Source organism: Maniola hyperantus, chromosome 6 (assembly GCF_902806685.2).
Source record: "Maniola hyperantus chromosome 6, iAphHyp1.2, whole genome shotgun sequence".
Classification (NCBI taxonomy): domain Eukaryota; kingdom Metazoa; phylum Arthropoda; class Insecta; order Lepidoptera; family Nymphalidae; genus Maniola; species Maniola hyperantus.
In genome coordinates this window covers 4,651,762-4,666,219 of record NC_048541.1, presented here as the reverse complement: position 1 = coordinate 4,666,219, position 14,458 = coordinate 4,651,762, and the positions used below count along the sequence as shown (strand labels likewise).

The window sequence follows — 14,458 nt, the reverse complement described above, 5'->3', positions numbered from 1 at the left end:
TGTGACGCATAGATTATCTACTATGTGTGACGATAATTGGGACGATAATGTGGCTAATTCCGTTGTACACAATCTCTAAACTAAACTAAAATAGCACGTCTGAATCTATTGCTATCCCTTTCATAATGTTGCTTGCGGAAAAGACTAGCACTAGATTTAGACCTGTTAATTTAGTTTAGTTTAGAGATCGTGTACAAGAGAATCGGCCCCAATGTGGAGCCGAATTTATTTTATGGACCGTCTACTATCTATGCTTAACGCTGATAAGCTGACAATCATCTGGCAATCCTTTTATGCACTGACAGACTGACAGTTACTTGACAGAAGGTGATGATAGCAGCAATCACAGATAATATTTTTCTGAAGTGTAAATTGGTGGGCCGCAGTGTTTCCACGTTAAGGGATTTCCTCTTATTTTAAGGCAAAACGACTAATATTCAATATAACTTTTTATGTTGTCATAGAAATTGAACAATTATAATAGTGGTATTATAACATTATAATTAATCCTATTATAGTTTAAAAACGGAATAAAAGGTTTTTAACCGAATGCCTTCTCTGTTCAAAGAATCAAGATTCATTTGAGATTATGAAATGATAAAATTTCCTTCAAACACTGGGGCAAAATTAAAATCATTCAGTGAAAACACCAACAATATTGACAGTGGTGTGTATGACACTTGACAGTTCGAAAAAAAAAACGAGAACAAAAATAATTAATAATTATTGGGTGACTTTTGTGTAGTATTTTAGTATTTCTAAACTACATAAAAAGCTTAATTTGTTTTGTAAAGTAAAAATATTGCTATTGAAATTGAGCAAATAACGAATGTTTCATCTGGTGCCTTTAAGTTAGTAATATTTAATGATTAGCAGTTACTAAGAATTGATAAAATCATTAATTTCTATGAACTCAAAAAGCGAAACTGACGAAGCTTCAAGGTAAATTCGTCGTCATTGAGGCTGTTCTTTATCCATTTTCTATCAAAAACAGTGTTGTGTTGTGGCGCAGTTGAAATTTTATTACATACGTATCTTGTATTGCGTCCGCTACGTAAATAAGACAAAATGCTGTTTAGAGGTTATGCATTACTTGCCATTTTCGATCTTTGTTAACAAAATGACTATTAGGTAGTACATAACATATCGAGTGGATCATTGTTTATTTTCCGTTTCAGGGGGAGCGAAGCATCATCGTCAAATAACGAGTCGACCCCAACTAATTCTAAGGGTCATACAGAAGCGGGTTTATGCGCGGATACGAGTTCGAACAAAACTCAGGACATCATGAAGCGAGCCGCCGCGAGACAGTTGATTGAACGATATTTTTACCAACTTGTAGATGGCTGTGGAAACCCTAACTGTGACAATCAGTACTGTGCATCTAGTGGAGAGGTAGGTGTCGCTATTCTACTAACGTCACTTATTGAATTTAAAGTGTGATAACTCATAATAAAACAAATGGACGAAGGAGGCTTTCACCCAGACTTTGGAATCCATCCCAGACTACCACACTAACAAACTAAAAACTAAGAACATGAAGTTTGTTAATATATACTTATTATTAAAAAAAATACAAAGATGGAAAATTTAAAGCTCTACGCTAGCTTATCCATAAGCATAAGATAGTCTAACTATATAAAAGGATTGACTGACTGACTGATCTATCAACGCACAGCTCAAATTACTGGTCGGATCAACCTGAAATTTGGCATGCAGATAGCTATTATGACGTAGCCATCCGCTAAGAAAGAATTTTTGAAAATTCAACCCCTAAGGGGGTAAAATAAGGGTTTAAAATTTGTGTAGTTCACATGGACGAAGTCGCGAGCATAAGCTAGTGAGTAATAAAAATGAATCAAGGGCTCCTAGTACCTACTCAAAGCAAATACCTACTTTGACTGCCGAACCAGAGTGAGCTCTCGTTTTAATATACTATGGCAAGTGGAATAGCAATAATTAGGTATTTGCTTCAAGTAGATATTAGGAGTGTTAAATCCACCTTTACCCACTTTTATTTGTGGTTTTCTCCATAACAGATCCCCATTTAGGATTTCTAGTAAGTAATTCCACAGTAACGCTAGTCTACTTATGTTATAAAGAAAGTGTGCTGTAAGTTTTTTTTTTTTTTTTTTTAATAGACTAAGCAGCTTTCGCTGGTGCGTCTATATTAGAAGTGCTTCGAGTTTTCCAAATGTTTGTCTAATCTATTCTTGAACTGGTTAACAGAACTTGACATAACCACATCCTTAGTTTGTTTATGTAGTTGTGTGTATGAAGGTAATCTCTGCAACCACTGCACCTATTTGAAAAATTCTTTCACCATTTGAAAGATACTTTATTGCAGATGTGTTGTGACATGATTGACAGACAGACCAATAAACCAACATACAAACACACTTTTGCATTTATAATATGCGCTCTGGGCAGTAATCTAGTTAAGATAGATAACTGTTCAAGTAACAGTGGGCACTAGTTTTAAATGTAATAACAGTCCGCGACAGGTTGAAATGGCAATCGGGGGGGACGTCCCGCACATCCGCTCGTCACGCCCGCTCTCCGTATTGGGCTAGCCCAATTCGGAGAGCGGGGAATTGCCATTTCACCCTGTCGCTTACTATATGTGTTTGAATAGGCAAGGAACCTGACGCCAAATGAAGCAGCAGCAGAGGCAATTAAGTTATTTTATAAAGAAGCACGTCTGTGTGACACTCTGCCCAACAAGGTTCCCAGGACTGAGGTCAACAGTGTGTGTGCTTCTGGTGCGAGGTTAGTGATCAGATCTTATTAGGTTTTACTATTCTTGTAAGACTTTCGTCTTCAAGGATTGAAGAATTTTGGAGAAGAAGACATCTCGATTCTCGAAGCTTCCTCACCTAACCTCTTTCTCGAAATCAAACCTCAAATCAAGTGTCTTAAATACCCTTCTCAATAAAAACTTACGCTGACGTCACAGATATGGACATTTACACAAGTACGCTAGACAAAGTGTGCCATACACAATGATTATTATTTTTGTCCCGGGAATTAAAATTGTCAGTTTAGTGTGAAATGGTTCTCGTGTTGACAAGGTGTTGCCAGATGTATCATCACTAACATTTACAGTACGCGGCCGAAAGTAATGTACATCAGCCTTTAGAATGACATTTCGGCTTTGTAGAGCATTGTCTCTTTCATTCATACCTATATGAAGTTTTGTCGTTCTCAATGACTGAGACAGTGCTCTACAAATTTGCTAACTCCTTCTTAAAGTCAATGTACATTACTTTCGGCCGCGTACTGTAGCTTGATTGTGTGTCGCTAACTATGGCTTCAAAAGAAAGCCTAGATTCACTCTGTGTTGGAGAGAATTAATCATACAATTTTTAAACCATTTTCACATTAAACAAATTAGTATACAAGTAGCTTAAAAATAATTTTAAAATTTCAGCACAGCAGGTACAACATCTTCCACAACAACGAAAAGTGATATGGAGTGTCAAAATGACTCGGCCTCATGTAGCACATCACCCTTCAGACCAGACTCTAGTCAGCAAGATGATTGCAAATCGCCTCTTAGACGTAATAGTAAGTGTATGCTATACCCTGATATGTATTTATATTCAACTAGCTTACTCCCGCGACATCGTCCAAACGGACTACACAAATCTGACTGACTGACTGATCTATCAACGCACAGCTCAAACTAGTGAATGGATCTGGCTGAAATTTGGCATGCAGATAGCTATTATGACATCCGTAATTCCGTAGGCATACGCTAAGAAAGGATTTGTGAAAATTTAACCCCTAAGGGGGTGAAATAGTGGTTTGAAATTTGTGTAGTCCACGCGGACGAAGTCGCGAGCATAAGCTAGTCATTCATATTTCAGTTCAAATATCATCATCAGTAGTCTATTTGTAATTAGTATTGTCACCTAATTTAACATTTGATCATTAGATCATTACCTAAGATTATAATTATCATAATCTAATTATTATAAATTAGTTAATTATGCTCAAACATATCCTTACGCTGTCCTTAATACAACAGTTATTATACTTAAACTTCTTGATGAAGTCTCATCTACATGTTAAGTCGTTTAATAATGAGCTTGTCTAGTAAACTAGCAGTGGAGTACAAGTTAAAAACAAAATGGCTCATTCAGACATTGGACGATTTGCTCATATCGTTGCTCACAGATGGCGCGCCGCTAACCGAGGAGCGTATATACGAACTGTGTGATGAATGTCTTCAAACAAAGGAGCCACAAGTCCTCATCAAAGCTCTGGGTGAAGCGTTCAATCAGCCTGCAATATTAGCCAGATGTTTTCAAAGGAAATTAAGCGATGGCGACACTGGAAGTGAAGGAAAAAAGAAAACAGGTACAGGAGCTAATTTTACTTAATTTGATACTGTTATATTCCTCGATGTGCGGTGATAGCCTTGTGGTTAAGACGTCGAATTCGGTGGGGTCGGGGGTTCAATTCTGGACACGCATCTCTAATATTTTGGAGTTAGGTGCGTTATAAGGTTCTCTAATCCATTTTTCCGTTTAAATGAACATTTAAGATTTTGGGGTGTCAAAGTTTTGTTTAATATTATATTTGTGTTTGGTCGTAAGCGCTTCGCGCCGCTCTTACGATATCGTTGCGGCTAGCAGGCTCTGGCTCTGGACAGCTTAAAAGCACAATCATAAATTTGCAAACAAATATAGCCTTCTCAGTTAATCCATACTGCTACTAACTAATATTATTAAAGCGAAAGAAAAAAGTCTGTTTTCCAAGCCTATCCGCTTAACCGATTCTGACGAAATTTGGCATAGAGATAGCTTACATCTTAGAGGCGACATAAGCTACTTATTATCCCAGAAAATATGAGTTCCCATGAGATTTAAAAAAATATATATTTTTTGATGATATATTTATGATTACATTATAAGTATGATTTCATATATATTTTTTTATTCTCATACGCGGACGAAATCGCGGTCATCATCTTTTATATCTGACGTGAAAAGAAATAATTCACAAAGCAATACAAATATTATTATTTAAGATAAAGAATCAAAAGCGATGTGTTCGTCGAGTGATCCGGACAAAGATGTGGACAGCGTAGCGGGCCCCGGCCTCGACGTGGCATCGTGTCGGAGAGCCTTCCAGTACCTAGCTAAAGTACGTATTTACCCTAATATGATGGCTTCTAGTCGTATATCGAATTATATCCGACTCGAAGCACCATATTTCAATGAAAAATTAATAAAAATGGCTGCTAATTCTCGTCCAATAGAACAGGCAAAATAGTGTTCAAAATTCTCCAATCGTCAAAAAAGACACTAAAAATGTAAAGTCTTAAACTTTTTGGATTTATGTGTGATTCAAGCAATTATATATCACTTGCTTTAACGGAAAACATTGTAAGGAATAGTGCATAACTCAAAACTCATGCAAAGGAATGTGAAGTCTCCCAATCTGCAGCCATGGCCGCCATGGTGGAATATATGGCTTAAACCCTTTCCATTTTGAGTGGAGACCTGTACCGGACCTGTAGTAGTGGGCTGTTGATAAATTGAGATATATGTCCAGGTGCCATCAGAATACTACAGCTCCGCGTTAGTCACCGCGCTCACTGCGCTCGGGGAAAACCTGATGATTGAGCTGCAGTACAAGAAGATGAGCCTAGACGACGCGGTCAACTGCTTCGTCATAGCCTTCGAGGTGCCCGACCTGGGCTGCAGCGAGTACTTGGAGATAGCGCTGCCGCTGCTGTGCGTGGCTATTGAACGCTTGCCTGTCAAAGGTAAGCAGGTGCATCATACTCTAGGTCTATCAGAATACTTCCAGCTCGGCGTTAGACACCGCGCTACTATTTTCTTTATTACTTCACTCTGGCCTGGTATCTGCACTTTCTATTGTGCGTGCGTTGCCCCTCCTCGCCGAAGTCTTCCAGCCATCCAAGCTCGCTCCAGAAGCCGAGTAGACCGCCCAGGTTGCCGAGGGCTTCATGGGGCGTTACTATTTATTACTGTATATAATGTCTATTCTATTTTCCAACCCAAAATAGCGGATTTTGCATATTTGAAAAATCTGTAGTTTCACTTCTTTCCCGTTTTTTTACTGGATTGGTACGGTACACATACGCATTTATTTGAGTCCTACTCACGAAATCATAAACACAAATTGTACTTAAATTTGTTATATTTTAGCACAAGCGAAGTTAGCCCGAGTCTGGGCGCAGCATTGCAAAGAGAGCTTGCGCCACATACTGGAGACGCTGCAGCAACTCATCACGCTGCGGGTGATCTCCACCAACTACGTGCGGCACTACCAAGTGCAGGACGACACTACTGTCACCATGGCCACTAAAGTTATGAAGGTAAGTCTTTTCTTCAGGTTCTATTTTTTTTTTTTAGGGTTATATATATAGGAATAGGGTTTGTCTATATTTCTACTAGCCATTGCTCGTGACTTCGTCTGAGTCCCGCGGAGACTGTCTTTTCCCGCGGATTTTCCAAAAAAATTCTTTCATACAAACCTTGTGCTGACAATTACAAACAACAAAAAAACCGGCTAAGTGCGAGTCAGACTTGCGCACCGAGGGTTCCGTATTCGGGTAGTTTTTTCGACATTTTGAATTTTGTCCATCAAGAAACCTATATGGTACCTACTTCCCAGTGACCTAGAATCATGAAATTTGGCAGGTAGGTAGGTCTTATAGCAAAGCACACGTAAGGGGAAAAATCCGAAAACCGTGAATTTGTGGTAACATCACAAAAGTAAATATTAAAAATTGTTCTTGAACAAATAATTAGTATTTTCAACTTTCAAAGTAAGATTAATATACCAAGTGTGGTATCATATGAAAAGGTACCTGTACATTCTAAAACAGATTTTTATTTATGTATAATAGTTTTTGATTTATCGTGCAAAATGACGAAAAAATACGACTATAGTTCGAAACCCTCGGTGCTCGAGTCTGACACGCATTCTATTTATATAGATTTTTTTATTCATAATGCTTCTGAACTAAGAATAAGAAGCTTCGCTTCAATGTTGGTTACACAAGACCAATTTATTCGTCCGTGTAGATAGTGTACTACGCCAACATGCTCGCGGGCGTGATGGAGCCCAGCACGCTGCGCGAGGAGCCGGTGGTCATCACCAGCCAGCTGGACCCGCTGGGCGACGCGCTGGACCACCTCTACCCGCTGTCGTCGCTCAAGAACTCCAAGCAGATACCTTATGAAGACCCACTAGGTGAGATGTACTTTTGTTTTCTTTAGCCAAAAGTCTTTGATTAAGATTTATAATTTTGAAAAAGATCTCATTTGACAAAGTATATGGGATCACTTTGTTGTCTGTCTGTCTGTCGGTTTGTCAAGAAACCTACAGGGTACTTCCCGTTGACCTAGAATCATAAAATTTGGCAGGCAGGTAGGTTTTATCGCAGACATTCGGGGAAAAATCTGAAAACCGTGAATTTGTGGTTACATCAGACAAAAAAATTAAAATGTGGTTATGAATTAATAAATAATTATTATTTTAAATTTTCAAAGTAAGATAACTATATCAAGTGGGGCATATGAAAGGTCTTTACCTGTTCATGTAAAGACCTGTAAAGTTCATGTAAAACGGGTTTTTTATTTATTTTTATGCATCATAGTTTTTGAATTATCGTGCAAATGTCAAAAAATACGACTGTAGTACGGAGCCCTCGTTGCGCGAGCCTTACTCGCACTTGGCCGGTTTTTTTATATATTAAAATGATGTTAATTTTGTGTTAATTTTTTTTTCAGCCATTGAATTAGATATAAATGTATTAGACGCTAGGAAACCATATTTGCCATTTGAAGAGTTTTACAACGAACCACTTAGTGATACAATAGAGATGGATATAGATTTAGCTAATTGTAAAAGTGACATTGATGAAATAGGTAAGTTGGTTTTGTTATCTTTTATTTTGTTTTGTTACCTGTTCTTTTAAAAAGCTGTGGTAGCCTAGTGGTTCGGACGTCCGCCTTTTTAAGTAATTAAGATATCACTTGCTTTAACGGTGAAGGAAAACATCGTGAGGAAACCTGCATGCCTGAGAGTTCTCCATTATGTTCTCAAAGGTATGTGAGGTCTGTCGATCCGCTCTTGGCCAGCGTGGTAGACTATGGCCAAAACCCTTCTCACTCTGAGAGGAGACCCGTGCTCTGTAGTGAACCGGCGATGGGTTGATCATGATGATGATTATAAATTGTAGATCGATACGAATTACTACCCATATATAAATGCGGCAATGTGTTGGTTTATTGGTTTGTCTTTCAATCACATCGCAATGGAGCAACGGATCGATGTGATTTTTTGCATGGGTAAAGTTTAAGACATGGACAATGACAGTGCCATGCGCGCGCGCTTTATTCAATTCTCATGGAACCGCAACCCGCGGAATTCTACCTTTAGTGCCTCAATATTAACTATATTGATTTGATTAGGTTGAGTTTATTAAATACTAGCTGATCCCCGCGGCTTCGCCCGCGTAGATTTAGGTTTTTAAAGATCCCGTATAGCCTATGTCACTCAGGAATAATGTAGCTTTCTACTGGTGAAAGAATTTTTAAAATCGGTTCAGTAGTTCTAAAGATTACCCCCTACAAACAAACTTAACGACATTACCTCTTTATATAATACAACGGGCCGTGCAGCAGAAATCGTAATATTTTAATTTCGCCATAACTTCAAAACCAAACGTCCAATTTTAATCATTCAAAGACCAAATATTATCTCCATAAACTGTTCTTAGTGATGAAATCATTTATTTTGATAAGGATTAATAGCATGAGTAAAATAAACGCGTTTAAATGTAGTCCAAAAAAAATTCAAGATTTTTAAATAAAAAAATGGTTGCTGTGCCTCACTCGACATAGATGGGTATAGTGTGTCGCGGACTTTTTTGTAGATATTTATAAGATCTACAATTAATTAGAACATTTTATGGTTCTATCTTTTATAGTTTAGGCAGCGTACGCAAAATAAGTAACTTTTCTGGTTGATTTTTTACACCTTGTGTCCGAAAAACCCAAATATCTTACGGAACCCTATTTTTTCCCAAAATAAAATATAGCCTATGTTACTCGTGGATAATGTAGCTTTCGAATGGTGAAAGAATTTTTAAAATCGGTCCAGTAGTTTTTGAGCCTATTCAGTACAAACAAACAAACAAAGTTTTCCTCTTTATAATATTAGTGTAGACTAGCTGTTTTTCCCGTTTTTAAAATTCCGTGAGAACTCTTTGATTTTCCGAGATAAAAAGTAGCCTATGTCACTTTCCAGGTCTTTATCTATACCCATGCAAAAAATCACATCAATCAGTTGCACCGTTGCGACGTGATTGAAGGACAAACCAATAAATCAACGAACCAACGTTTGTTGGTACTATCAGTACCCTTATTATAAATGCAAAAGTGTGTTTGTTTAAACACACTTTTGCATTTATAATAAGGTTACTGACATTACGTCAATACGTTGGTATTGAGCGAACCGCATTTTTAGCGGTAATTCTTTTGGTAAATGAAGTCTCATTATCGGTTTTCTTCCCAGGTCATAAGTTCTCGTTCCTCAAATACCCGTTCATACTGACAGCCGCGACCAAATCCTTGGGCTTATACTATGAGAATCGTATTCGAATGTACTCGGAGCGTCGGGTGTCGTTGTTGCACGCGGTGGTGGGCGCGGCGTCGCCCATGCCCTTCCTGCGGCTCAAAGTGAGGAGGTCGCACATCATTGACGACGCGCTAGTTGAGGTAACACTGTAACTGAGTGAAGGCCAAGCACTGTCGTTGTTCGTCGCTTTACCTTCGGCGAATGCCGTATCTGCTGTCTCTGTAGCGAACCTTCGCTCTCCGCGGTTTGAACAGATTGACAGAAACTTAAAAAATAAAAAAGTGGTCTCTCATTTTGAATTTCAAAATGGGAATCATTTCCGTAATCAGGATACCGACCGATACATCCATATCGGTTTCTACAAAAAATAACTTCAAAAAATGAGACATGTTGATTTCTTCTAATTTCAAAATGACAAAAGCGTGATGGTCTTGTTATCAACATCAAATCATCATCATATCAATTTCGCTATCATCACCTCTAAAAATATTCAGAAATGATACCTATATTGATTTTTTCCAAAAATAAGTAACCAATCCAAACTATTTTATAATTTGTGCGCAGTTGGAAATGATAGCTATGGAGCGAGCGTTGGATCTGAAGAAGCAGCTGGTGGTGGAGTTCGAGGGTGAGCAGGGCATCGACGAGGGCGGCGTAAGCAAGGAGTTCTTCCAGCTCGTGGTGGAGCAGATCTTCAACCCCGACTACGGCATGTTCACGCAACGGCAGGACGAGCACACTGTCTGGTATGTTGCGCTATGACAACGACCCCTGTTTGCGGAGCGGCAGCTTTGTGTTAGTTCTAAGTGATTTCGTAAAATAATAAGTGGTCTTATTTTCCTCATATTTTCTAATCTTTAAGGTTGCCTGGTAGACATCGCTAATTAGCGATAAGGCCGCCATTTGTATTTTCCTTCTGTCTGTGTTTTTTATTCTTTAATGTAATCCTTCTTGTGGTCGTGCAAATAAAGTGTATTTATTATAATAAAAAGAATACCCGGCTGAGTTTGTTGTGGGCTCTTCTCAGACCTGGGCGCGTTTGGAACCCTCGTAGCTTTAGTTTTAAGTACGTATTAATTATCACCACTATATCATCTTACAAATAAAAATTTTGACAATCAGGAAGCGTAAAATTTTACCTATTCTGAATAAATAATTTGAGTTTGAGTTTTGTTGTAAAAGATTTTACTTTCCTAGTAAAATGTTGTAATCAATTTCAGGTTCAACCCAACATCGTTCGAGACTGAAGCTCAGTTCACACTCATCGGTATAGTTTTAGGTCTGGCGATATACAATAATATTATACTAGCGGTCAACTTCCCCATGGTGGTTTATAGGAAACTCATGGGGAAGAAAGGTTCCTTTGAAGATTTGGCAGATTGGAATGCGGTAAGTGGTTATTTACCAGACTACGAGAGGGTTATGTGTTTTGACGTGTCTGTGTGCGTGCGTGCGTGCGTATTTGCTTGCGTGCTTGCGTGCGAGCTTGTATGTTACTACTACTACTACACACTACTCATTTAGAGTGATAAATGTGGTGTCGTTGACTTTGTCTTAGCTTGTTCCGCGTGTCGTACGCTAATGACGTCATAATAAATCCATTATGGCGGATGACAAAGTTAAAAATGAAAACCAAGACTTGGATATCATTATATGATCAGTCTTATTTAGTGGATTCCGAAATTGAATAACTTCGAGTGAAAAGAATTGTAGTGTTTGTTAAATCCATATCTTTTATTGCAATCGTAATGCGTACTATACCTACAACTTTCTCTTAACCTTTGTAATATTCATTTTTCAGACTTTGTACAACGGCTTAAAAGACATGTTAGAATACACTGACAGTGATTTAGAAGAAGTATACTATCAGACGTTCAGGATATGTTACACGGACGTTTTCGGTAACAACATATTTCAAGATCTCAGAGAAAATGGCGACAACATATTCGTTACGCAAGATAATAAAAGGGTGAGTCTTGAAATTTTTCTGTATTTAGAGCGTTTTCCGGATAATATAATATTTTGAAGTTAAACAAAGAAATAAAATGAACCATCAGCAGCAGAAATTTTGTCAGAATTTGAGGCAATTTTTCAGCAATTAAGACGGTTTGTCATTAATTCACAGTTTGTCAGCAATCATATCAATTCAGCAATGAAGGCAGTTAACCAGCAATTTAGACAGTTTGTCAGCAGTCAAGATAGTTTGTCAGAAATGGGGATAATAATTTGTCCGCAATTTAGATAGTTTGTCTTCTTCTTTTCTTCTCTATTAGATAGTTTGTCCGCAACTATGACAGCTAGTTGACAGTTAAGACAGTGTATTAGAATTTTAGGCAATTTGTCAGCAATTTAGGCAGTCAGCGACTAAGAAAGTCTGTTTGTTTACATTAGTATATATATATTTCAGGAATTTGTAGACCTATACGCAGATTTCCTACTGAACAAGTCAGTGGAAACGCAGTTCAAGGCGTTCCGACGTGGCTTCGTGATGGTGACGGACGAGAGCCAGCTAGGGACGCTGTTCCGGCCCGAGGAGGTGGAGACGCTCGTCTGCGGCAGCAAGGTTAGTCGATCAGTTATTAACTGACTTCGAATAGAAGAAAATTCTCTATTCGATAATATTTTATTCGATAAATGGAGCTTTCGATACAGTCCCAAATAAACTTTTGGTTTGGTAGTTTTTAACCAGTTTTGACAAATAATTATAATTTTTATATTACTCCAGTCATTTGGTAGTTTTACCTGAAAAGTTTTCTAGGAGTTATGCAAATTGGTGATTTTATCGGTTTCGACGTAACCCCCTTTTTGAGAACCAAATGACTGTACTAACCTTGTAGTGGCAAATGAAGTTATGTCATCCACAAGATTATGGTCTCAAACGAAAATGTTCACTATTACAGAATTTCGACTTCAACGAACTAGAAAAATCAACAGAATACGATGGCGGATACACATCGGAATCACAAACTATTAAAGACTTTTGGAGCATCGTCCACAGTTTATCTTTAGAGGACAAGAGAAAACTTCTTCAGTTCACCACAGGGTCCGATAGAGTCCCGGTAGGGGGTTTAAGCCATTTAAAACTAGTTATAGCGAGAAACGGCCCCGATTGCGCGCGGTTACCGACCGCCCATACATGCTTCAATATACTCCTCCTCCCAGAATATGAAAGCAAAGAGAAACTCCAAGACAGACTGATGAAAGCGATTAGCTATTCAAAAGGCTTTGGCATTATTTAACGTCCATCGCTTATAATCCTCTCGAACAAACTGTTACTCGCGTTGATGTAAAATATACAGATGTTGATGAATTTGAATCTTATGCCGATTTTAATAAAGTTAATATTGTAATAAATAATATTATTATTTATTGTATTATTTTGCTGCTGTGCCATGTCTATTGATCATGAAATGAATAGCCCGATTTCAGTTATGACATGACGTTGATATTAGTGTTTCAAATTCAAGTTAAGGTTGTTTTGACTAATTAGTGCTCATTTTCATTGGTCGATAACTCCGTCTATACGCAGCATGCGGGGAATCTCACAAGACTAGTCAAAATTCAACAGTTGGAAATCATAGAACCTCTAGACATAAGAGTAGAGAATAGACCAATGAAAATTATTATTGTTATATGTGGGCCTTTTGGCATGCGTTTAGTAATCGCCAGCACGTCGAATAAATTTCCTATCGATGCGACGAATGAAAATAAGCCTTTATAGTAATAAACTCTTAGGGCCCTGCCGGGAGCAGTTTCTGACCGATAGCTGAATATCGATTTTATTCAAAAGCAATGAGTCAAAGCATTTTAGACCTTCCCAGAAGGGGCGAATTCACCGCGAATCGTTTCGCGCGAATTCATACGCGCATTGGCGAGGTACTGGGCGTTAATACAATCGCATCCACAAGCATCGAATTTAAAATTCGCGAGTAAATTGTGTAGTATATATACTTCAGATTCGACTCCAGCTACTTAAGACTCCTTGATTGCGTCCAGTTTATGCGCAAACTTCAGAGTAAGTTCACGTATTTACGGAAATGGAGCGGCATGAATGCTTGCACGTTGCACGCTTCTTCTGGACACAACGTACCCGCGCGAAACAATTTTTCTGGGCAAGGTCTAGCTGCCAGCTTCCGTGAGAGCAAAAGAAGTATGCTGCTGCTACATATTCTATTCGCTGTATTAATTACCACTCTATTCAACTGGGATAAGATCGAGATTTGGTTGTCCGTCAGAGGTCGCTGGTCGTGACCGCGTTGAACCTAACGATATATTTGAATTATGTACTTATATTTTGAAGATGATTATCAGATTTCATAAATGGAGGAGATACTGAATTCGACGTATATTTTTATTTTTAAGTAATTTTCGCCTGGATAAAATGCTTTTTGTATATCTTGTAATTTTTTTATTCATAATAGGCGCACGCATGTCCACGATCACACCTGATGGGAAGTGATGATGTGGGCTAAGATGGGACGCGTTTGCCTAAAAGGTGCTTATTCAGTCTTGTTTTAAAGATAACCGGATTATAATTGGCAGGAAACACTGGTCTCGGAAGAGTATTCCAGACCCTAGCCGTGCGTATAAGCAATGATGACACAAAGCGTTTCGTACGCGTAGATGGAATGTTGACTACATAGGGGTTGAAACTAGCCCGGTATAAATATATAAATCTTGTATATTTCATATCAATGACAAACAAATGCCTATTGTTGTAAAGCCAAGTAAAATAATTGTGGCATATTTTTAACATTGACATACCTAATTAATTAATTAAAATTTGTTTTATTTATACATGAATTGTTGTTTGATTTACAAATAAAACAAAGTT

General features: G+C 38.1%; 1 protein-coding gene across 3 annotated transcripts in view; it reads left to right on the top strand.

Annotated features, from left to right (window-relative positions):
* Ube3a (ubiquitin protein ligase E3A) overlaps positions 1-14,427 on the top strand; it is a 48,165-nt gene extending 33,738 nt beyond the window's left edge. Inside the window, exons 2-17 of one of the 3 annotated variants that reach the window (XM_069499258.1) lie at positions 776-942; positions 1,179-1,395; positions 2,636-2,769; positions 3,431-3,567; positions 4,180-4,362; positions 5,036-5,151; positions 5,563-5,776; positions 6,183-6,352; positions 7,065-7,233; positions 7,773-7,910; positions 9,562-9,764; positions 10,189-10,370; positions 10,845-11,013; positions 11,426-11,593; positions 12,032-12,187; positions 12,525-14,427. In XM_069499258.1, coding sequence (XP_069355359.1) covers positions 908-942; positions 1,179-1,395; positions 2,636-2,769; positions 3,431-3,567; positions 4,180-4,362; positions 5,036-5,151; positions 5,563-5,776; positions 6,183-6,352; positions 7,065-7,233; positions 7,773-7,910; positions 9,562-9,764; positions 10,189-10,370; positions 10,845-11,013; positions 11,426-11,593; positions 12,032-12,187; positions 12,525-12,863 — 2,730 coding nt within the window. In that variant the 5' untranslated portion in view covers positions 776-907 and the 3' untranslated portion in view covers positions 12,864-14,427. Of the gene's footprint in view, positions 1-728; positions 943-1,178; positions 1,396-2,635; positions 2,770-3,430; positions 3,568-4,179; positions 4,363-5,035; positions 5,152-5,562; positions 5,777-6,182; positions 6,353-7,064; positions 7,234-7,772; positions 7,911-9,561; positions 9,765-10,188; positions 10,371-10,844; positions 11,014-11,425; positions 11,594-12,031; positions 12,188-12,524 lie in introns of those variants that run through there. The other 2 variants (XM_034969276.2, XM_034969277.2) reach the window with 2 other exon arrangements.
* The last annotated feature ends 31 nt before the right edge of the window (positions 14,428-14,458 follow it).